This window comes from Corythoichthys intestinalis, chromosome 22 (genome assembly GCF_030265065.1).
Source record: "Corythoichthys intestinalis isolate RoL2023-P3 chromosome 22, ASM3026506v1, whole genome shotgun sequence".
Lineage (NCBI taxonomy): Eukaryota > Metazoa > Chordata > Actinopteri > Syngnathiformes > Syngnathidae > Corythoichthys > Corythoichthys intestinalis.
The window spans coordinates 2596258-2622455 of record NC_080416.1 but is presented as its reverse complement, the minus strand read 5'-3'; the positions used below and the strand labels follow the sequence as shown (position 1 = coordinate 2622455).

General features: G+C 39.2%; 1 protein-coding gene across 5 annotated transcripts in view; it reads left to right on the top strand.

The window, feature by feature from the left end:
* rbms3 (RNA binding motif, single stranded interacting protein) overlaps positions 1–26198 on the top strand; it is a 629442-nt gene that overhangs the window by 506883 nt on the left and 96361 nt on the right. For all 5 annotated transcript variants that reach the window (XM_057827865.1, XM_057827863.1, XM_057827866.1 and 2 more), the window contains exons 7-8: positions 16382–16488; positions 25210–25253. In XM_057827865.1, coding sequence (XP_057683848.1) covers positions 16382–16488; positions 25210–25253 — 151 coding nt within the window. The remainder of the gene's footprint in view (positions 1–16381; positions 16489–25209; positions 25254–26198) is intronic.

Here is a 26198-nt window from a genome sequence, read left to right as displayed (position 1 = left end):
TTTTTTTGGCATGTGCCAATTTCATTTTATTTTATTTTTTTTACCATGTGGCATTTTTTTGCCATGTGGCATTTTTTTGCCTTGTGGCAAAATTGATTTTGCTGTGTGCCATTTTTTTTTTTGCCATGTGGCATTTTTTTTTGCCATGTGGCAAAATTTATTTTGACATATGGCTTTTTTTTGGTATGTGGTAAAATGGATTTTGGTTTGTCACATTTTTTTGGGGGGTGGGGGATTGTGGCATTTTTTGCAGTTTGGCAGGCCATGCACGTCCATGCCATTGACGGCTATGTACGTCCAAATTTTCTATTCATTTTAAATGGCAGAAAAAACGTGTGGCTGTGATTTTTGACCATACACATTACATTAGAACACATTGAAATTCAACTGAAACCCAAGTCAGGCTATGCCATTGACAGCTATGCACGTAATAGCACTTTTTGTTCTCGCCGTCTCTCCAAATTGGTGACAAACAACTCGGTCAGTCTAGGACAGAGACGGCCAAGTCTGGTCCTTGAGAGCTTTTATCCAGCCTGTTTTCCATGCCTGCCTCCTTTAAAACACCTGAATCAAATGATCAGCTCATCAGCAAGCTCCGCAGGAGCCTGATAACGATCCTGATTATTTGATTCAGGTGTGTTGGAGGAGGCAGACATGGAAAACAAGCTGGATAGGAGCTCTCTTGGGCACCCCTGGTCTTGACAGTTTCTGTAAAAATCGGCAGCGGAATCAGTTAAGTCTTTTTTCGTATCCATTTTTAACTTGTATGTTGTATTTTTGCCATCTGAGCCATTACATCGTAATTTCTTACTGATGGAAATCAAAAACACAAACTCTGTCTCGGTCTAAGTCTAAAATGTAACGCGTCACGACCCACTTTTGAATGTACGTCACGTGAGTAAGATGAAAAAAATACACAATTAGTATTTGATTGCTTTAATGTCTTACTGTCAACAAAGCTTAAAATGTGAAATGCACTCGAAGTGACTTGCATTCCACGTAGTGATACATAGCTTACAACTTCAGTCCAAGCGAGTTGACTTGGCCCACTTGATTCATGTTCAAATACATAACTGGGATGTCAAATATATTGCTTTCTTAGCTGGGATGTTATTTTGAATCCACTACACAAATAGTGTTTTCACTCTCATACTGTCCCAATTTTGCGCCAAGTACATTGTGGTTGATGTAATTGCCACACTGGGCAGCTGTGTAAAGGGGCCGATTTTACTGGAACTAACATGTTGGGCGTTATGGGCCAGCATGTGTGTGACTCCGGCAATAACTCATGGCTTTTTTTACAAGAGGACCTGACAACTGAAAACCAATAAACTACATGTTTCTGCTCCGTCTGAATTAAAAGATTTTGGCACACTCTGTTTTAGATGTTCTTTTGTCATATTTTCTGGATAGGGTAAATGGCTGTTAGTGAGGTGGTAAACATTTACTAATTCACACACTTCTTGCCTGTGATTGATCAGTGTGACATGCTATAATCAAGTTGACCACACATCACGCATACGCAACAGATGAATAGCTAGATCAGGGTTCTCATCGCTCACGCATTGAGCTCAACTCGCATATTTCAAGCCATTCTCATGCACTTCAAAAAATAACTTGACCATTGTCATAAAGGTTAATATAAAACAAAGTTGCCTTATAGTAAAAATGTTCCATATATATTTACCCGTAGGCTGCCGTCATGTTGACCGGCCTGCCATATGACCTTCCAAAATAAAAGTGAACGACTATGCTGCACACGCAAAGCAAATGTGTTGCTTTTAATTTCAAAGGCCTTTCCTCACATGTGAAGAAATTGCAGAGACGGCAAGAACCAAAAGTGGTATTTGCCATGTGGCAAAATGGATTTTGCCATGTGGAATTTTTTTGCCATGTGACAAAATTGATTTTGCCATGTAGCATTTTATTCCATTTGGCTTTTTTTTTTTTTGTTTGTTTGTTTTTTTTTTTGCCATGTGGCAAAACGGATATTGCCTTGTGGCGTTTTTTGCCATTTTTTAATGTATTTTTTGCCATTTTTTTACCATGTGGCATTTTTTACCATGTGGCATTTTTTGCAATGTGGCAAAATGGATTTTGCCATGTGGCATTTTATTTTGCCATGTGGCATTTTTTCTGCCATTTTGCTTTTTTTTTTTTTTTTTTTGCATGTGGCATTTTATTTTGCCATGTGGCAAAATACATTTTGCCATGTGGCATTTTATTTTGCCATGTGGCAAAATGGATTTTGCGATGTGGCATTTTTTTGCCACATGGCAAATTCCGTTTGGCCACATGGCAAAGAAAATGCCACATTGAAAAATCACTTTTGCCACATTGCAAAAAAAATGCCACATGACAAAATCACTTTTGCCACATTGCAAAAAAAATGCCACATGACAAAATCACTTTTGCCATATGGCAAAAAAAATGCCACATTGCAAAATCCATTTTGCCACATTGCAAAAAAAAAAATGCCACATGGCTAAATCACTTTTGCCACAATGGCAAATACCACCTTTCGTTCTCTGCCCTGCTGGAGAAATTGCCTGCAGGTCGTAGGCTAAGGGGGAAAACGAAAAGTTGATATTGAATTCTTTTCAACAAGGCATTGACTGCTGAATATTTGCAGTATTTGCTGAAGTGCAAGGTCAAGCCGTGCACCCAGTTCGTGGCACGCATGTTGCTTCAGTTGTTGACTACTAGTTTGAATCGCCAGTGCATTGCCAACAACAACAAGAGGAAAAATACAAAAAATTGGACTGACAGAGGGCAGAGTATACCCTAAACTGGTTGCCAACCAATTGCAAACTAGCTTTCACACTTACAATTACACCTATGTAGAATATAAAGTGTTAAAGTCCACACAGGCAGGCCATCAATGAAAGATAATACTAAAACCAAATACTGTATTTTCCACACTGTAAGGCACATTGGATTATAAGGGGCATCTTCAATGAATGGCCTATTTTAAATATATATATATATATATATATATTTTTTTTTTTTTTTTTTTTTTTTTCATTTCATTCACTATTGTTGCAGTTTTATTGCTTTACAACTTTTATTGATATAGGAAAGTCAATTTCATGCAATGACACTTTTCGGCCACCAGTAGTAGTCCCTTAAAATCCGCTTATGGTCAGGCCCTTTCATGTGACCACCTATTAAACCTATTAACTTTAAAAAAAATCTTAATGTGTTTATATAAAAATACGGAATAGACCTTTTAAATGTCCAAAAATACAAGTACAAGCGTGAACACCCAAACAAACTCGCAACAATTTTCATAAATTGAGAACCGTAGATAGATAGATAGATAGATGCAATCGAGGGCGAGACAGAAAGAGACTATAGGAGATGGATTAGCATGTCAGCGCTAACCTACATCACATCACTCTTCAAGTGTTACAGCAGCTCATCGATCAGTCCTCTGCCACCCACGTTCATGGCTCTTCCCTTCCTGTAATCCATAATATCATCTCAAGTTTAAAGTGGCTGGTGTGCTGTAGGAGCCCTCTATGGGAAAGCTGGTGCAGTGGCAGATCAATAGCAATACAGCACAGTTTCATTCTGTTGGTCCGTCCGTCATCTCACCTAGATGGGTTCGCGGTAAACCAAATCCTAATCCCGCTGCCTTTTAAGTGAGAAGCATCGCTGGGAACATTACAGACAAACAACTGTTCACACATTCACTGCCACATTACGTACGATATAGAGTAGGAGTTAATCAGTGCGGAATCCTGCCGGAACAAGATCCGGCACCTTTTGATTTTGGCCTCCCTGTGTTCCGGGACTTATTTGGGTAGATCCGACACCTCTCGTCTATAGAAAACAATACTAATAATTAGGGCTATCAAAATTATCGCGTTAACGGGCGGTAATTAATTTTTTAAAAATTAATCACGTTGAAATATTTGACGCAATTAACGCACATGCCCCGCTCAGATTAAAATGACAGCAGAGTAATGTCCACTTGTTACTTGTTGCCTTTTTTTTGTTGTTTGGCACCCTCTGCTGGCGCTTGGGTCCAAAATTTTACAAATTTTAATAAAACGAAAACATTAAGAGGGGTTTTAATCTAAAATTTCTATAACTTGCACTAACATTTATCTTTTAAGAACAAGTTTTCCTATCCATGAATCGCTTTAAGAGAATGTTAATGTTAATGCCATCTTGTTGATTTATTGGTATAATAAACAAATACAGTACTTATGTACTGTATGTTGAATGTATATATCCGTCTTGTATCTTATCTTTCCATTTTAACAATAATTTACAGAAAAATAGGGCATATTTTATAGATGGTTTGAATTGCGATTAATTACGATGAATTATGATTAATTAATTTTTAAGCTGTAATTAACTCGATTAAACAATTGGTCTGTGTTATTTATTGTAATCGCTGATTTTTAAAAATGTTAAAAGTTAGACCTGTTGAGAAACTAATTGCTAACTATGTACTGAAAGTCCCACCTGTGGTTAGGTGGACAATTGCCCGTGCTGTGCAGCGTATAGCTAAATAATTGTGAATTGATGTCATAACATATATACCATGGATATTATCCGAAATTGAGGCTCGTAAGTCCCACAGCATGGCAAGTGGGCATTTGCATGTTGTCTTCAGCACCATTTTATGCGTATGTTCCGGGATCTGTGCCCATCTCGTCATCCATGCGCTGTCTTATGTACTTTGCGTTCCGGCACCTTATGATTTACAAATTAAGCACTGATATAGAGTGTTCAACGGTAATAACATGCAACTCTCCAATGTAGTGCAAGCTCACCAATCGAAGGTACCATAATTTTCAGACTATAAGACGCTAATTTTTCCCCCTAATTCTGAATTTGGCATCTCATAGTCCAGTGTGGTTTATTTGTTGATTAATTTAGATTAATTCATGTTCTGTGCTAATTATTTCTTCAGTTACTGTTCCAGTTGTTTCATTAATTGCTATGGATGGTATTTGGTAACACTTTATTTGACAGCGGCATCATAAGACTGCCATAAAACCGTCTTAATTATGACATGACAAGATCATGGTAATTAATGCTTATGACCGATGTCCTTAATTGTCAATTTTGTCACCAACTCCATTTATGTCTTAAACATCCATTTAAAAGTGAGATAATTTGCCGCATGACACAAAATGACATCTGTCATAAGCATTCGTTATTGCTCATGGCAGTGTCGTGCCATAATTATGATGGTATTACAACAGTCTTATGGTGCCACTCGCAAATAAAGTGTTACCAAATACCATAACTGGCAATTAATGAAACAACTAGAACAGTAACTGAAGAAATAATATTTATTTATTTATTTATTTATTTATTTTCCCTTCAGGCATGACAAATCCAAACAAACATACAGCATTTATATGTGTTTACAATTAATTCAACCTGAAAAGAAAAGGGCTGACGGGAGAAGCCGAAGCTTATTGAAACCGTCCCCAGTATAGACCCTACTCACGTGACGTCACAGCCACGCCCCCGCGCCATGATGTCCGCATACTCGCCATAGAAATGCATTAGCGCTTCGTAAATTCTTCCTATTATTGCACGTTTTACTGCTCGTCAACATTAATACTCAAAATGGTGAAGTCGTGTGTGGCGGTCGGTTGCAAAAACAGAGAAGATAGACGGAGAGACTTGAATTTTTACCGTATTCCGAGAGACAAGAAGAGGAGGCCGCGATTGACTGCTGCAATTCGACGAGAAAACGGGGCTCCAAACGACTACCACAGATTATGTAGTAGTCATTTTATATCTGGTAAGATGCATTTAATATATATTTAGAGGGTTTTGGGCTGACAACCACAATTAAGATCATTGCTAGGCTAATCGCCGACAACATACACGTATGTATGTAGTTAGTGCTATCGCTAAACCATATAAACATTAAAAGCCCTAGCTCCATTGACAAATGACATGAAATACATTAGACTTGACAGTGGATGTTAGCAAGAACAAAAGATTTTGAATTGAAAATTTCGTAACTCACCTTCCGAGCACAAGATTCCTGCCGAATTTTCGTGTACGAGGACGTGTTTCACCTAACCAGCAACGTTGCATTTATAAGCCTCCAAGCTCTTAAAGTTTTTCAAACTTTCGTGAGAATAGGCTGATTTTGTGTGGGTATCAGATGTCAGGCGAAGCCAGCGGGTCGAAAAACATCGATTTAGGCATCAAATACGGATCTGGCGAATGGATAAACTGAAGCTTTTCCACGTAACGCCTTTTATGCAACGGATCCAATGAGTTTACAGCGTCAGATAACACCGGGGCTTCCATGAATTGCTCTATAACTAGCTCGACTAATTGAAATCAATGAGAATAAGTCTGAAAAAGAGGTACAATATGGTGGCCGGAAGCAGCGACACGCCCATTTTGTGACGTAGGTGAGTAGGGTCTATACCATAAAGGACGCAGAAAATATCAAATATCAAATTTTTGACATTCAGATTTCGTAATGATCACAAGTTTTTTTTTTTTTTATTTATTTTTTTTTATAAATCATAACCATCCCCTCTGATTGTTCATTTTCCCAATAGTCCATAGTCGATCGATGTGCTCGTTATGTTGATTAGATCCAGTAGACTAGTTCATAATTTAGTACTTAGTTTATTCAATTGATTCAATCCAGAAGATAGGGAATAGCTGAGGACCGATGGTCTGCGTGTCCGCCACACTCCTTTTATTGACTTAATCCTCATCGCAGTTTTTGTTCCTTGCTGACTCCCGACGAACATTCATCTCAAGGTTGCGCAGCTTCATAGTAGGTTGGCACAGAACATGAATTTTGTTGTTATTTACATCTGTAGTCCTGCCATGCATGCTTGGAGGCATATTGGAAGACAACAGTGTTGACAGCAGGTGGCAGCAGAGGTTGGATTTCTTCCCCAAAGGAGCAGTGATGGGCAGATGAAGCGTCATGAAGCAATGAAGCTTTGCAGCCAATTGCTTCAAAGCTTCATGGTGGTTCATTTGGTCTTATTACAGTTTTATTATGTCCCTCTCAAATAAAGTTTGGTCTTATTACAGTTTTATTATGTCCCTCTCAAATAAAGTGTTACTGGTTAATATCTTTTGGAGTAAATATCCCATAATACAGCGAGGACAGCTGACAGTTTATACTGAATTCCAGTGCAGCATATCTATAAACAAATGCCGTTTTTGTTTCAAATTTGGTGGGTGGCGGCTTATACTCAGGTGCATCTAATGGTTAAAAACTACGGTAATCTTCGTCCATTCCTCCACTTGTCGCCTTGTTCTCCTCTCACCGCCACATTCAGTGTGCCATGTCACCGGGCCATGTGTCATCCCTGTCAGCGAAACCTCTCGTGGACTCTCTTAATTTCCATACTGAAGGATGCGAGGACAGTGTGCCCCTTGTGAGCAGTATAGACTGCACCGATGTGCACCTTTAGGGCTCAGGCTGTTTCCTGTCTACCTTCCCCGAGTAGGGCTCCTTCTATTCTTAATCATTTATGCTAGGATAAAGGTAGCACTGCTTGAATGTCTTTCTTGTTGCAAGTCAAAAATAAAGGGCTTCTGTAATGTGGGAAACTCTGACATTTATTTTAATATATCACTAGACTTAATAAAATATGTCTGCAGAAAATATGCACTTCCCAAAAACCACAGCATTTTATTTAATGGTGTATAAACACAGTATATGCGCAGGTGTATAAGGACAGTATATGCGCAGATGTTTACCAAGTGGGGAAAGTGTTGCAAAATGGTGATGTGGCTAAAAATGACTTGCTATGTAAAATACTTTTTTCACTCTTAGAGTTCAGTATTTGTTTTCATAAAAACAAAAATTCTTAGCGATTTGCTGAGACTTTTATTCACTTCTGTTTCCTTGTTTCGCACTCTGACTAATTTTGTTACACAGACTTGCAAAACCATAGTAAGGCAAGGCAAGGCAAATGTATTTATATAGCACAATTCAACACGAGGCAGTTCAAAGTGCTTCACATCACATGAAGATCATAAAAATCACATTTAAATCAATACAACGTAAAAACCAGGACAATCAAAATAGGAAATAAAATTATACATAAAAATTGCATATAAACACAAATAGAATAAAAATAAATAAATGAAAATAAAACAAAAACTACTAAATAATCATTTAAATCAGCAATGGAGATAAGCACAAGAGGAATAGAAAGCAAGTAGATTGAGATATACAGACAGTTATGGATATGGAGTGCTAAACAAAAGCATTTTTAGCCCTGATTTAAAGGAGCTAACAGTTTCAGCATACTTTGGACGTTCAGGTAACTTGTTCCAGAGGTGAGGAGCATAATAACTAAATGCTGCCTCACCCTGCCTGGTTCTTGTTCTTGGAACATGCAGGAGACTGGTTCCAGACGACCTTAGGGGTGTAGATGTCTCATAAGAATCTAACAAATCAAGCATGTATTTTAGTCCAAGGCCATTAAGTGTTTTGTAGACGAGCAGTAGTATTTTATAGTCTATCCTTTGACTCACTGGAAGCCACTGTAGCGATTGCAATGTTGCATGCTAGGAAGGAACCATTGACTCGCGCTAGCTTAGCCACTCCAGAGGCCTGAAATTAATAACTAACAAATTGCACAGAATTTGTTGAAATCAACACCGACAAATTTAACCCCCGCTAAGTCGAAGATTAAGCCTAATGTCAAAAAATTCTGAAGTTTCACTTTCAGTGCCAAAGTCGCAAAACTGCATCGAGCAACATTGCTTGTCTGCCATCTTTTGTTGCAAAGTAGTGACTACACGAGGCACCATATTTGCAGCTTTGGCTTGCGTGATTGTCGCAATTTTGCGACTTTGGCGCTTACAAAATGATGTGGTTTGCGCAAAAATCATTTTTCATATGTGTTCACTCTCACATACGCGCCTTCGTTTCCAGAAATCCGTCATTTCTACTCGCTTCTTCAATTGTCTTCCTGTTTCTGTCTGCGTCTCCCCTCCCTTTCCTTACCATCTCTTTCCCATAAATACTGCCTCCCCAATGTGGGCAGACAGGTCAAGCTGGCTGATGGGAATCAGACAGTTGTTGATCCAATTAGAGATACCCTGGAGCGGCGTCAGAGAACATCTGAATTCCAATAAAACAATGTCTTCTTCTCTCTTCCTTATCCCTGTGCTCTCCAACACGTCCTTGCAATAAAAACGGCTCAAGCTGTCCGAATGGCTTCTCAGAGATGCTTAACTCGTATAAATTCTAGCCAAGAACCTGTAGACACCTTGAACCAAACATTTCACCGAACTAAATTAAGTTTCCTTTTACTAAAGCTTTTTGCTTAAGTGCCGAAAAGAAGTTATGCGCTCAGGTCTTTGCAGATTCAAGAAGTAAAGTCAAGGTTTAAAAGCTCTTGTGGCTTTCCTCTCCTTGAAAAGCAGTCAAACCATCTATCCATCCTTCCTGTTCTGCTTATTGTTATTATCATTTTATACCGCTTGTTGTATCATTTTCTTTAATTCATGAAATTAAGCTGCATTAGCCTCTTGACTAAACTTGAGTTATGCTTCTGCGTTGGGGTGATGGCGAAGCGACTACGGCGTCAATGAGCATTCGATAGTTGTGCGTCAAGGAACACGTTGCTCTGTAATTCACCGCCAAGCCACTAGAGGGGTGTGGCATTGTGTTTGTAGGATTTTGGGGGACTCTTGTCGACTTCCTCTAGTTTTCTTCCGGTTACACAATGCCAACGGAGAAAAAAAAAATGTAAAGAGAGATTGAACGCTTGATTGTGGATCTTCAGCTCATCAACATTGACCAACATTTGTTGATCATACAAATGTTGAGGCGCAGGCGACGCAGGAGACTGTTTCGGAGGCGGTGTGTTCGACTGTTGATGCCTCGCCAGTGTTGGGCACGTTACTTTAAAAAAGTAATTATAGTTACTCACTAGAGATGTCCCGATCGATCAGGATGCCGATCGATCGGGTCCCATTCATTTTCAAAGTATCGGAATCGGCAAAAAAAAATTGGCCATGCCTTTTTAAAATATATATATATATATATATATATATATATATATATATATATATATTAGGGCTGTCAAACGATTAAAATTTTTAATCGAGTTAATTACAGCTTGAAAATTAATTAATCGTAATTAATTGCAATTAATCACAATTCAAACCATCTATAAAATATGCCATATTTTTCTGTAAATTATATATATATATATATATATATATATATTCTGTAAAATAATTTGTTGGAATGGAAAGATAAGACACAAGATGAATATATACATTCAACATACGGTACATAAGGACTGTAGTGGGCATTTCACTCAACTGTCATTTAAATCTGTCTATGCTGTCCTCACTCCGAAGCGTCTCCTTTTTCCAAAGCTAGACAGCTAGTGAACGACGCCTTAATAATCAGACTTCTTCCTTTTTCATCTGATTTATTAACAAAATGGCCTCAAACCTTTGTCCTCTTTAGACCGTAGTGAAACTACAAAAAAAAAAAAGTACACAAGCATTGCATTAGCAACAACGGTAGCTTAGCACGCTATACAGGTTCACTAAACATAAACAAAAAGCGTCTCATACAAAAAATATAACATTTCACTTACTAACATAATATGTACATTCTTTACAACAACCATACTTACGGACAAATCTTGTCCAATGATCATATAAGCACAACATTACAACGTAGGCGTCAGCCCGAGACATCATGCAGCCATATTGAACTGGCAAGAAAGCAATAAACCATGTCGCAAAGCGACCACAAGAGTTCGCTGTTCGACAGTACAAAAAACCTTGCTGTAAAACTTACCAAAAGGCAGAATACTGTCTGAGCGGGACATGTGCGTTAATTGCGTCAAATATTTTAACGCGATTGATTTAAAAAAATTAATTAACGCCCGTTAACGCGATAATTTTGACAGCTTTAATATATATATATATATATATATGTATATTAAATCGTTTTCTAATTGTATTTAACGTTACAGACATATTATGTTACACTCATCCAGAGTCTTTAGTTTAGGCTTAAGGTAGGGTTATCAAATTTATCCCAATAACGGCGGTAATTAATTTTTTAAAAAATGTATCACGTTAAAATATTTAACGTAATTAATGCGTGCGCTGCACGACCCAGTCACGCATTGTCGCGCTCAATCTGTAATGGCGCCGTGTTACCTATATAGAGAGATGAAAGGCGGCGTAAGATGAGTAGAGTGAATTTTGGCAGCCTTTGGAGCCTTTTTTTAATTAGCTAAAGCGTTACAATCCCTCTCCCAATGATTAGAAACATCATGGGAAGCAATGTGGAGAAGCAAGGTAGCATTTGATCTTTTTCTTAACACCTTAAGTTATTTCCAATCAAATAGTTTCAAATACTTATTTAATGCAATTAAATGCAAATTTATTATTTAAAAATCATACAACGTAATTTTTTTGTTTTTTGTGTTTTAGATTCCGTCCCTCACAGTTGAAGAGAATTTATGATACAAATTACAGACGTCTACATTGCTTGCAAGTGGGAAAACCAGCAAAATCGGCAGTGTATCAAATACTTGTTCTCCCCACTGTACATACCTAGGGACAGTTTAGAGTGTTCGATCAGCCTACCATGCATGTTTTTGGGATGTGGGGGCAAACCAGAGTACCTGGAGAAAACCCACGCAGGCACGGGGAGAACAACAAGAAGGCTGGAGCCCGGGATTTGAAGGAATATGACCTTTTAGCCAGACTGCCGGAATCCCGAAAGCCAAACCGCCGGAGCTGCGCTGGCATAGTTCCAACGATGTTGTATATAGTTGAATCGTCTTAAAATATGATTCTAATTCACATAATAATGCTATTTAAGATATTTTTAGCCGTCACAGGCACTTTAATTGATTAATCGTTGCAGCACTACTCTTGTCATTCTCTTTTCTCTTTTATTGGTGATTTATTTTCCTTAGTTAAAGTTACAGCATTTTTTTCCTCTCCAGAAACGCAATGCATTTTACTATCAAGGCCGCCTCTTAACATCTGTGAGTGGAGATTAAAGCGTCAGCAGTTCTTTCTGTTGGTGTCATCACTGGCACAACCACAGCAAAATGTCCCGTTGTTCACCCCCACCTCCTGCAGGCAGCCTTGTCACCAGCCCGCGTTGTCTCCAGTTGCCAGGCTCGTAATACGAATGTGATGACAGGGGAGTTGTCAGGTCCCTTATAGGCCAACAGGTGCATTGCGGTACTGTTTGGATAAGCTCAATAACAATGTGCACCGGCCTGTAGTTCGGGTCCTTCCAGTTCGTGGCTGTATCATCCTATACAAGAGCTGCGTCAAATATTCTGCCAAGTAAAATATTGTTTTGAATAACACTGTCTAAGAGGTGTTACCTTTTGAAATATATGAGCCATTCTAGCGAAACCCGAGATGTAGGTAAAAAAAATGTAAATTTATTTTGAGCTGTCCTTGTGCACTTAGAATTTTTGAGAGACAGTGAGAACCATATGTGGTATTTGCCATGTGGCAAAATGGATTTTGCCATGTGGCATTTTTTTTGCAATGTGGCAAAATGGATTTTGCCATGTAGCATTTTTTCTTTGACATGTGGCATTTTTTTGGTATGTGGCAAAATGGATTTTGGTTTGTGGCATTTTTATAGGGGTTATAGGCCTATGGCACTTTTGCAGGCCATGCACATCCATGCCATTGACGGCTATGCACGTCCAAGTTTTCCATTCATTTTAAATGGCAAAAAAAAATGTGGCTGTGATTTTTGACCATACACTTTACATTACAGCGTATTGGCATTCAACTGGCACTCAACTCAGGCTTTGCCATTGACGGCTATACATGTCCAAATTTTCCATAAATTTTAAATGGCAGTAAAACATGTGTGGCTGTGATTTTTGGCCTTTGACGGCTATGCACGCGCGCAAAAAAAAATGCCACATGGCAAAATCAATTTGCCACATGTCAAATAAATGCCACATGCAAATACCACTTTTGGTTCTCGGCCCTGCTGGAATTTTTGGTTTGATTCAAAAAGGAGTACCAGAGGTTGTTGCTTGGTACTCATTTGTTGCTTTTAGGTGTATTTTCCCAACCAGGTCTGGTTCAGAGTATTGGTACAAAAGTATTGGTACCCTTTGAAAAATCATGTGATGCTTCTCTAATTTGCGTAATTAACAGCATATGTTACTTACCTGTGGCACATAACAGGTGGTGGCAATAACTAAATCACACTTGCAGCCAGTTAAAATGGATTAAAGTTGACTCAACCTCTGTCCTGTGTCCTTGTGTGTACCACATTGAGCATGGAGAAAAGAAAGGAGACCAAAGAAGTGTCTGAGGACTGGAGAAGCAAAATTGTGAGGAAGCATGGGCAATTTCAAGGCTACAAGTCCATCTCCAAAGACCTGAATGTTCCTGTGTCTACCATGCACTTTGTCATCAATAAGTGTAAAGCCCAAGATGTGAACGGAAAAGAAAAATTGATGAGCGATTTCAACGAAAGATTGTGCCGATGGTGGATAAAGAACCTCGACTAACATCCAAACAAGTTCAAGCCACCCTGCGGTCCAAGAGTACGACAGTGTCAACCTGTACTATCCGTCGGCGTCTGAATGAAAAGGTCTAACTATATGGTAGGATGCCCAGGAAGACCCCACTTCTGACCCAGAGATATTAAAAAGCCAGGCTGGAGTTTGCCAAAACTGACTTAGGAAGCCCAAAACGTTTTGGAAGAATCTTCTCTGATCAGATGAGACCAAAGTAGAGCTTTTTGTGAACAGGCATCAACATCGAGTTTACAGGGAAAACATGAGGCCTTTAAAGAAAAGAACACGGTCCCCACAGTCAAACATGGTGGAGGTTCCCTGATGTTTTGGGGTTGCTTTGCTATCTCTGGTACAGGACTGCTTGACTGTGTGCATGGCATTATGAAGATTACCAACAACTTTTGCAGCATAATGTAGTGCCCAGTGTGAGAAAGCTGGGTCTCCCTCAGAGATCATGGGTCTTCCAGCAGGACAATGACCCAAAACACACTTTAAAAGCACTAAAAAAATGGTTTGAGAGAAAGCACTGGAGACTTCACAAGTGACCAGCAATGAGTCCAGACCAGAATCCCATAGAACACCTGTGGAGAGATCTGAAAATGGCAGTTTGAAGAAGGCACCATTCAAATGTCAGAGAACTGGAGCAGTTGGGCAAAGAAGAATTGTCTAAAATTCTAGCAGAGCATTGTAAGAAACTCATTGATGGATACCGGAAGTGGTTTTTGCAGTTATTTTGTCTAAAGGTTGTGCTACCAAGTATTAGGCTGAAGGTGCCAATACTTTCGTCCGGCCCTCTTTTTGAGTTTTGTGTAAAATGATGATTTAATGTTTGTTTTCCATTCTCTTTTATGTTTTTTCATTGCAAGAAAAATAAATGAAGATATACCGACCAAAGCATTTGTACAGTGGGGAGAACAAGTATTTGATACACTGCCAATGGGTTTTCCAATGGGACACCGCATCACTTGGGTCATCATATGACTCGACCCACTCTCTCTTGATTTTGGGAAACTGGGTGGCGACTGACTTGCAACGCTTTTTTCACCGTGTTGAGGGTTTCTGCCGCTAAATTTTTTATGTTTGGCTTCCTGGAGCAAAAAAAAATTACAGCACCATGAAAATATTGGATGAATCCTAATTTTAATTTAATAATAATTTCTTGGTGATCAAATAATAATGCCCCAGTCAAAGCAGCATCAATTTGATGCTATTGTTCTCTCTTCAAATAGGTAGACCTTGATGTTGATATGTAGTACAATAGTTGTTTTATTGAGATGTATTTGATACATTAGGGACTGGCAGGTGGATTGTTTTATAAATAGGCTTTATATTTACCCTGTGACAGGCCAAAAACAACGAGCCAAGGACCTATTTGGTGCTGGGGACATTTGAATTTACATAATACCAATTCATATAGTTATAAAATCACATGAGTAGACCTGTCAGCAAACCTATCTACTTATGACAGGGCAACAGCAAAAAAAAAAAAAAAAAAAATGTTGCGCTTCAACAAACAGGCAGTAGGAGTCCCCCTCATTTATCAACAGTGCATCAAATTTTAGAATCCTAGAAGCCAATAAGGGTCTCTACTTACGTCTTTGTAAAACCAAGGTTGCATTGTTGTAGGTTTTCAAAGCTGTCGAGGCTGAAATGATGAAAACAATGAGCCGATTGGGGACCTGTATGCATGCTCACAAAAACGGTCCAAACCTTTGCAGGAGAAGTTTTTTTGGACCACTCCGAGAGTCTCGAGTCTTCCTGTGAGCAATTCATCGCTACACATCGAGATGGCATGACGAATCCCGCAAGTAAAACCCAGAAAATGTTTGCAATATAAGGCGAGGATAGCGTGGTGCTATATTTCCGTGTTCAGAGTGGTGGCGAGGCTTCCTGGAAGTTACGTCATGAGGTAGCGGTCGGCAGGACGGCGCGTCCCTCGTTGCTATGGTGTTGCTATGGCCATAACTCAAAAACTACGCGGTCAATTATTATTTTTTTTTTTTTTATGTGACTTTTTGAGACAGCAAAGTATGCATTTAATACAATTCAACTGAGTAAAACACTCGAGCGAAACCCGAAAAGCTCTTCAGTTGCCCTTTAAAAAAAAAGAAAGAAAAAAAATAATAAAATGTCATAAGCAGTTACTCACAATGTTACAACTTGCATATTCTTTTCACCAAATACTGTTTTACTTGTACTTCAGTACATATTTTGGATGACTACTTTTACTTGAGTCAAATTTTTGGCTACTCTACCCACCTCTGATTATCGGCCGAACTGTAACATTTCCTCTACAATGTGGTTCCCAACTGTTGACTTATTTATTTTTTTCTGTCTATAATACAAATTATCAATACTAATACTCATGTTCATGAGCAATTGTGATGACCACTTCTAATCCAAGTCCTTAATGTCATGTAACTCTTTTCATGTTACTCTTTAACTCAAATAGCAAAGACAATTCAGACAGCTTCACAGTGGGGGTAAAAAAAGAATAACATCTTCAAATAAAAGCGAGCACGGCTGTTTAAGTAAAACACGAAGGGATTATAGCAAACAGGAACGTCTTTTAGAAATAAGCTTCGGCTGACAGATCGGTCCCACGTAACTATCTCAGAGGTATTTACAAGAGCGATTACTGTGATTATTATTTCAACAGTACCCTCCAACACGCTTTCATGCGTTGCCAGCTCAGGGTGGGCTTGCCAACTTGGGGCATCTGGGAATTTTGCATGAGCGCTCTATTGAAGGCTAGAGAGGAGGGGCTGACATGTTAGGGAGGTTCAAAGGGCCGCGGTTAAGGTCACAGGATGTCGTCTGTAACGTGGCTTTGTCCTCTCTCTCTTTTTCTGCCTCTGCAGCTCCCACGGAGCCGTTGCTGTGTAAATTTGCCGACGGAGGCCAAAAGAAGCGCCAGAGTCAGAGCAAGTACCCTCAGAATGGGAGGCCGTGGCACAGAGAAGGCGAGGTGTGTTGCTCCTTCCAAAAAAAAAAAAAAATACATGCTACCGTTTTGTCTGCATGTGTGTGTGTCTGTCCATCACATGTTCAACAGCCCTCTAACACCTATAAAGCAGTGAAGCGTGTTTAACCTAAATCACGTCACTCCACCTTCCAGACCCGTCGCTTGACAGGGTCAGACCTGTTGTCCACAGGAAAAGAGTGTGTGTGGACTTGGCCATGCATTGTGCAATCAGGCAGTGTGCAATCAGACTCCCAGTTCATCTTTTAAGAACTACAAGTCTTTCTATCCATGGATCGCTTTAACAGAATGTTAATAAATTTAATGCCATCTTGTTGATTTATTGTTATAATAAACAAATACAGTCCTTATGTACTGTATGTTGAATGTATATATCCATCTTGTGTCTTATCTTTCCATTCCAACAATTTATTTTACAGAATATATATATAATTTACAGAAAAATATGGCATATTTTATAGATGGTTTGAATTGCGATTAATTACGATTAATTAATTTTTAAGCTGTAATTAACTCGAGTAAGAATTTTATTCGTTTGACAGCCCTACTATATATACAGTGGGGAGAAGAAGTATTTGATACACTGCCAATTTTGCTGGTTTTCCCACTTGCAAGCCATGTAGAGGTCTGTAATTTGTATCATAAGTTCTCTTCAACTGTGAGGGATGGACTCTAATACAAAAATCCAGAAAATCACATTGTATAATTTTTAAATAATAAATTTGTATTTAACAGCATGAAATAAGTATTTGATAAATTACCAACTAGTAAATATTTCGGCTCTTAGTTCTTTTTTAAGAACGCCACCTGTTCTCCACTCATTACCGGAAGTAACTGCACCTGTTTGAACTTGTTACCTGTATAAAAGACACCTGTTCACATGCTCAAACAAACAAACTCCAACCTCTCCACAATGGCCAAGACCAAAGAGCTGTGTAAGGACATCAGGGATAAAATAATAGACCTGCACAAGGCTGGGATGGGCTACAGGAAAATAAGCAAGCAGCTTGGTGAGAAGGTAACAACTGTTGGAGCGATTATTAGAAAATGGAAGAAGTTCAAGTTGACGGTCAATCTGCCTCGTTCTGGAGCTCCATGCAAGATCTCACCTCGTGGGGCATCACTGATCATGAGGAAGGTGAGGGATCAGCCCCAAACTACACGGCATGACTGGTCAATGACCTGAAGAGAGCTGGAACCACAGTCTCGAAGAAAACCATCAGAAACACATTACGCCGTCATGGATTAAAATCCTACAGCGCACGCAAGGTCCCGCTGCTGAAGCCGGTGCAAGTTTGCCACTGACCATCTGGATGATCCAGAGGAGCAATGGGAGAAGGTCATGTGGTCGGATGGGACCAAAATTGAACTTTTTGGTCCAAACTCGGCCTGTTGTGTTTGGAGGAAAAAGACGGATGAGTACAACCCCAAGAACACCATCAACCGTGAAACATCATTTTTTTGGGGCTGCTTCTCTGCCAAGGGTACAGGACGACTGCACCGTATTGAGGGGAGGATGGATGGGGCTATGTATCGCCAGATCTTGGCTGACAACCTCCTTCCTTCAGTGAGAGCCCTGAAGATGGGTCTTCCAGCATGACAACGCCCCAAAGCACACAGCCAAGGCTACTAAAAAGTGGCTCCGTAAGAAGCACCTTAAGGTCCTGGAGTGGCCAAACCAGTCACCAGATCTGAACCCGATAGAAAATCTATGGAGGGAACTGAAAGTCCATGTTGCCCGGCAGCAGCCCTGAAACCTGAAGGCTCTGGAGTGGGCCAAAATCCCTGCTGCGGTGTGTGCAAAACTTGTCAAGGACTACAGGAAACGTTTGGTATCTGTAATAGCAAACAAAGATTTCTGTACCAAATATTAAGTTCAATTTTTGTGATGTATCAAATACTTATTTCATGCGATTAAATGCAAATTTATCATTTAAAAATCATACAACGAGATTTTCTGTTTTTTTTGTATCAGATTCCGTCCCTCACAGTTGAAGAGAACTTTATGATACAAATTAGACTTCTACATGGCTTGCAAGTGGGAAAACCAGCAAAATCGGCAGTGTATCAAATACTTCTTCTCCCCACTGTATATACATATACGTATACTGTAGTATATTTAAAACAAAACCTTTATTCTAAGTGATTCATTATGGTATTTGCTTGGAGAAAATTTCAAATAAAAATACGTATATTTAGACTGTAAAAGATGACCTTCAGTACATTTCTTATATATGATATCAGTCTATTCATTATTGCTCTATATGCTTTATGTTTACATAAATATATTTTCATCTTAAATTAATGCAAAAAAAATGCACAAATTAGTGTGGAAAGATTCACCAGAATGCAGGAAATTATGTAGTTGATACTCTAAATGTGTGTGTGTGTCCCGGCACTGGCGGTGACATCTTTTCATGGGGCCCAAAATCCCTGGCAGCGCCCCTGTGTCGAGGTACCACTATATATTCTTCTGATTTCAGATTGCTCTTTTCTGAACTGTCAAGTTCAAAAATGGATCCTTAGGTAGACATTGTAAAATTACCCAAAAATAAGGAGAGAAGACACTCAGTTTTCTTGGCCAAGGAGAACAAACATGTGACTCGTGAGTCACCAAGATTGATCTAAAGGACAAAAAACCTCCTTGGTATTTTATTTAGGGGTTTTCCCTGAACAAGATTGAGGCCGCCCTATGGGGAAGGGTAAAGCAAGCTGGCGACACCCATGTGGTTTTCGATTGGATATGTGTGTGCATGTAGGTGGAATTAAGTGATACACGTGTGTGGAGCAAGAGCTTATGTAAACAATCAAAACAATCATATAAACAGTCAAAATAATATATAAACAGTCAAAATAATGCAGACACTTTTAGTTATGCAACGTTAAACAATCAGCACAATAATCCAAACACTTCCAGTTATGCACCGCTGTGGCCCTGGAAGATGTCCTCGGATGGAAAATTGTCCTCGAAGGGCTAGGCGAAAGTCCAAACCCCAGGTGCTGAGGATGCCTGGAAGGTCTAGTTACGCAACGACGCGGCCATGAAGCAAAGCAGTTGTCACCCCGACCCTCTTTTACTCTTTGTAACACTTAAGCATTATACTACAATCTGGTATAGCAAGCAATAATCATTTACTGGTTATATACGTAAGAAAAATATGGCAATATGTATTATTTATGGTATATATGAGCACAAGCAAATATTCAACCAACCAACCAAGCAAATATTTAATCAATCAAACCCCGATAATTATCTCAACATGAACTCCCCTTATTGAATGTGAAAGGTATTGCATCAAAGCCCCATAAAGTTAAAAGAAACCCCAAAACAAGCCTTTGTTGCTCAAATTTCACACACGACTGCGTTTCAAACACCTCTGTGTTGTGTAACTGTATATCGCGCCTTAATTGCAAATCCTCAGGGACAGGAATTAAGCGTCGTGAGTCTTTCAAACAAGTTGTATACATTTCTTGAGAGTTCACTTCTCTTTTTGAAGCTAGGTCACTGCAGCTTTTTACTATGTTTCAAAGTTTTGGGGGTCAAACAGCAGCATACTCAGCCTGTCATGGTTGCTCCCTTTATCCTCGTTGCAGCAGCAGCAGCAGCAGAGCCAGAAGCTGACTGCATCGGTAATCCCTCATTGGCCATGCTGAGTCCCTGGTCAGAAGATGCTTTGCTGTGGAATTCATCAGCACATCAAACCAAGGGCAGCACTTAGGGGAGGTTTCGTGTGCGCCAGACAGCTGCTCGTGTCTCCAACTGCTATTAGTGAGAATGCGGACACACAAGAAGAAAGATGCATGATAATAAGGGTGATTGGGGGGGGGGCGTGATGCATTTGTGCCTCTGAAGATGAAGGCAGGAGCTCTATACAGTATAATAATAGGAAGAATGTGATCCTTTAAGGTCTTATGTGGTGGTGCAAATGCTATCTCACACTAGATGAAATGGCACACTTATGTGTGAGCAAGGGCTTTATCATCCAGTCATGATTCCCTCACTTGTGGAATTGGGCCTGTCTCTCTAATCCCCTCAACCAGTATTCCCACTACCCCATAGCGCGGTGCAGGTGAACCTCTAGAGGGGAAAGGGCAAAAGATTTGAGCAGCATGATAGGGAAAGGCGAGCTTGAAGGATGAAATGGTGAGTGTAGGAGAGAGCAAGACAATCCCCGTTGATGGAGAAAGAAAATACAAGTAGAAGAAGGGTAATTTTGTGTGGGTGTGTAGCCGAATGCCTCTGTTTGCATGTGAATGTGTGTTTATGTTGATGAAATCTGCCGTCCTCAGCAACCTCTGGTTAAAAAGAAATCGGATTAGCTCTCCTCCGGGAGAGAAACTTCAGGAATGCAGATGACGGCTTGTACTGCACATGAGCCTCAGAGGGGGCATTACAGTCACATACAGCCACACTTGTGACCAGACTAGGGTTGCCAACTCACCAGGATGGGAAAAATAGGGACATCTCATTGGTAGAGCCGGACGGACTGATAACCGTCACCCTTTAATTATTGTTTTGTATGTGAAAAGGGATTTTTGGGGGGTTATAACATAGCCATCATGATGTATTAACGGGACACGGGGCACTGGGCCGATTCATAGGGATCGTATCTCCCTCAAAGCTGACTGAGTGGAAACGAAGACAAATAACTTTTTCCGTTGAAAATTCTTGTGAATAAATGCTTTAATCCCTGAATTCTTTATAGTTATGGACGTAAAACAGTCTTGGTTCTTAGTTAAAAGTAGGGCTGTCAAAATTATCGCGTTAACAGGCGGTAATTAATTTTTTAAATCAATCACGTTAAAATATTTGACGCAATTAACGAACATGCCCCGCTCAGATTAAAATGACAGCAGTGTAATGTCCGCTTGTTACTTGTTTTTTGTTGTTTGTCTCCCTCTACTGGCGCTTTGGTGCGACTGATTTTATGGGTTTAAGCATCATGTGTAAATATTGACATAAACAATGGCGAGCTACTAGTTTATTTTTTGATTGAAAATGTTACAAATTTTAATAAAACGAAAAAATTAAGAGGGGTTTTAATATAAAATTTCTATAACTTGAACTAACATTTATCTTATAAGAACTACAAGTTTTTCTATCCATGGATTGCTTTAAAAGAATGTAAATAATGTTAATGACATCTTGTTGATTTATTGTTATAATAAACAAATACAGAACTTATGTACCGTATGTTGAATGTATATATCCGTCTTGTGTCTTATCTTTTCATTCCTACAATAATTTACAGAAAAATATGGCATATTTTATAGATGGTTTGAATTGCGATTAATTACGATTAATTCATTTTTAAGCTGTAATTAACTCGATTAGAAATTTTAATCGTTTGACAGCCCTAGTTAAAAGCAAAAAAAAAAAAAACTGGATGTTTGCATTTACTTTACTTAAATCTGTCGAAGAATGATGCTAGTCAGTAAGGAAATTAGCGGCCGCCATATGATAACAAAGAGCTTTTTCCGTTGAAAATTCTTGTGAACAAATGCTTAAATCCCTGAATTCTTTATAGATATGGACGTTGAACAGTCTAGATTCTTGGTTAAAAGCAAAACAAAAACAAAAAAAACCCTACAGTTAGCATTTATGTTACCTAAATGTGTCGAAGTACGATGCTAGTCAATCAGTAATTGGGCACACACCTGACTTAAATTGTTTGGTAAAAATTCAATTGCTCTTAACGTGTCCTTAGGCAGAGGGTTCACTTATTTTTCCCCCCTTCTGTCATTGTTTGCATCCTATCCATATTAAAATATAAAAAAACTATAAATGTTTGGGTGGTTTTAGTTAAAGCAGACTTTTTTCCATCTGTATGATTTTGACAAAGATCACATTTGATGGTGATTTTATGCAGAAAGTTTTTCCATGTCTTGTTGAGTCAGAAGCCCTTTAATTGTGGCTATATTTTTTTAGGTGGTAATAAGCAGATTAATGACGGACTTTAGATGGCTATCAAATTTTAGGTTTGAGTCAATAATCACGCTAAGGTTTCTGACTTGATTTGTAGCTGCAAGTGACGTTGTGCTAAGGTGCCTGCTTATCTTTGACCATTCCTTTTTTGACCCAAAAATGATCACTTCTGTCTTCTCCACATTTAACTGGAGAAAATTCTGGCAGATCCATTCAATGATTTGATGAATGCATTTACTCAGGGAGACTAAGGGACTATGTGGGGACACAGAAATGTGCAGTTGTGTACATTGTGTTTAAGCTACTGTGGCGCTGCCTTATCACCACAAAGAGTTTTTTACGTTGAAAATTCTTGTGAATAAATTAAATCCCTGAATTCTTTATAGATATGAACGCAAAACAGTCTCGGTTCTTGGTTAAAAGAAAAAAAAACGGGCAGTTAGCATTTAATTTACGTAAATATTACGAATTATGGCGCCAATGCCATAGTGGTTAATTTCTCCCATTTTTTTTCATGTTTCAAAATGCATGCATGGTAGGCCTGAACGATATTGGGAAAAACTATTGTTGCGATTTTTTGGGGGTTTGCGATATATTGCGATATTATATTGCGATATTAAAAATTATATATATATTTTTTTAATGAAATTTTCACTTGATGACTTGAATAGCTGTTTAGAAAGACTTTGGATGAGTCACCATCGCCACAGTGTACAGTGAGCCCTCGTTTTTCGCGGTTAATGGGGACCAGAACCCGCCGCGATAAGTGAAAAACCGCGAAGTAGCGCAACCCCCCCATTTTTTTTTTTTGTGTGTGTTTTTTGTGCTCAATGTCTTTATTCAGATTTAGCATTGGAAAGAGATACATATAGGACATGTTTTTTCTCACTTTTTCCCCCAAAGTGATTTAAAAAAAATGTATATAAAATGTTTTTTAAGCACTTCATATGTCAAAATTATGATCAGTTTTAAAAATAACTGTCCAACCAAATCATTTTTGAACAAGAATAAAGTACTGTGGTAGATAAATGCTTGGCTTTATTAAATGCATCTGTTTATCTACCTTAGCTGTGACTGTTGGAGTGACATGTAGAAATTTCAAACTCCTCATGATCACTTCTGGCATTTATATGTCTCCAATGTCTCCACACACACACATTCATTCCAGCGCTGCTTCCTTGTAGAAACTGTTTAACAAGTTAAACGATGATTGACAGATGCTGTGTGAAGTCTGCTTCTTTGGCCAGATCAAAGCCATCGTTAACTTTAATAAGCAAGTGCCGCAGTGACTGAGAGGAACAAAGGGCTGGGAGAGGGAGGGTGTGAGGCTGTGCGCAGAGTAGAAAGCAAGGCGGATATGGATTAAAAAATTTAAAAACTATCGCGCGTGCTTGTGATGGGACTATCGCGCACGTGCACATCGCGATAGCGATGTTTAAACGATATATCGTTCAGGCTTAATGCATGGTACGCAAAATATAATAATTACCTTGAATCCTCTAACAAATCACTCCTAAGACAATCCATCCTGTTTGTATGCGGTACAGCTTTCGTACTTTTTCAACCTAAATCCGGCGTTGCATTGGTTTTAAGAATTACTGTAACCGACTGTGAAGAATTACATAGCCTTAACTGAAGCTGAATGTGGGCAGGCCCCCTACTGTAGGCGTAGAGCAGGGTTTGGCGGAAGTATCCTGACAATTTATAATGAAGTCTATGAGGCTACCCACACTTCATCGTAGCTCCCGGCTACGTAGTAGCTTTACGACGTAAGTGACGCAATAGCGAATTAGAATAATATTGTGCATTTCCTTAGTCTTTATTTTAAAATCTGCTTCATGAATAAGGAAATCCTTTTTCTTTTGGCTCATCTACATCAAATTATAATCAATAGATGGCTTTATATTGATGCTCCGTCGTAGCTGCCAGCTAAGTTAAATGTACGTAAAGTGCGTAGCGGTTTATCCTGTGTAATAATACGACTTTTTTCTCGTAGTACCAGTACGACTTTAAGCTCATATGCCTTTTTTTTTCCTTCTCCCTTATTCGGCCCTAATCCTCCGTCATAGACTTCAGCACCTCTCAGCAGGTAATTTGGCCCGCTCTTCGCAAGAAAACTGCGCAAGTCCTCGGGTTCAAAGGTTGATTTCAGCTATGTTTGCACTGAACACCGTTTGGGTGGTTTTAGTTGAAGCCGACAGTTTTTTCATCTGTGTGATTTTGATCAAGTGCTGTAGTTGTCTCCGATTTAAAAGGTGATTTCAGCGATGTCTGCGCTGAAAACTGTATGATTCCTTATAATGTTTTCATGTAAAAACGGAAAATATATATATTTTTAAATGCAATATGTAATCTCGTCTCCGTTTAGCATGAATTTGTCTTTGTGTCAGAGATTAAAAAGACCTGCTTGATCCCAATTTCCCACTTTTGGTCCCACTCAGTCGACTCTGCAATAGATTTGAGTTAAATGGTTCTTGCAGCCAAAGCAAATTATGCAACCTTTAGCAGTCGCTGATAAGTCCCTTCGACACAACGGTTATGGACCAACGGATTGTAGCGACGTATTATGGTTTGCTTGTTTTTGACAAACATATAATTTGCATAGAAAATAGAAAGGATGCCTAAATGGTGTGAATGAAGCCCTTGTTGAAAAGACAAGAGTAATTGACCGTAATGATGTAATCATCCAGTGTCCCGCTCCTAGTCTATGGGCTTTGTTGCCATCTATTTCTGATCATTTGTCACTAATCCTTTTGTGTTTACTCTTTGTTCTTTTCCAGACTGGCATGGCATTAACATATGATCCTGCTGCAATGCAGAACGGGTAAGGGAATGACCTTGGCATCTTTTAATACACTCACCTCTTGCCAAATGGGTACCCAATCAATACTACTGCCATACATAAAGATTAATGTAGTGTCTGCAACTCCTTGTTTGATTAAGGTAATCGATACAAAGCTGCGATACAAGTTTTTATTTGAAAGGGTCAGGTTAAGAATAGCTGAGGAGAATGTATTTAAGTAGGTTGGCATTGTGTGCGTGTCTCGCTGCCATGACGAAATGCTCTCGGAGAAATAAATGACCCAGCGACATGCTGGATTGAGAGAACCCAAGCTTCCATTTTTACTCAATTGGTCAGTCATTCACAAGAGACTCTTTATCCTACTTTTTGCTTAACCCATTATCCTATAGAGACTGAAGCTACAGGAACATTTAATATGAATCCAATCCCAAATAAATAGAGGTGGGTAGAGTAGTCAAAAATTTTAGAAGGAAGAGTAGTGTTACTTCTAAATAATATTCAGTGTCAAGTTCAAAAATAGACCCTTAGGTAGACATTTGTAAAATTACCCAAAAATAAGGAGAGAAGACACTCAGTTTTCTTGGCCAAGGAGAGCAAAGGAGTGACTAGCCAGAGAAATGCTAGATTACGCTGTCGAGTCACCAAAACTGATCTAAAGAAAAACCCTCCTTGCTATTTTTATTTAGGGGTTTGTCCTAATACAAAAAGGGTGCCGCCCTGAGGGAGGGGGGAGCAAGCTGAAGACACCCATGTGATATTGGTTGGCTATGTGAGCTTGTAGGTGGAACTAAGTACACGTATGTAAGCAAAGGCACATGTAAACAACGGTCAAAATGACCCAGACACTTCAGTTATGCAACGCTGCGGCCATGGATAATGTCCTCGAATGGAAAATTGTCCTCGAAGGTCTAGACGAAAGTCCAGACGCCAGGTGCTGAAGATGTCTCGGAAGGTCTAGTTACGCAA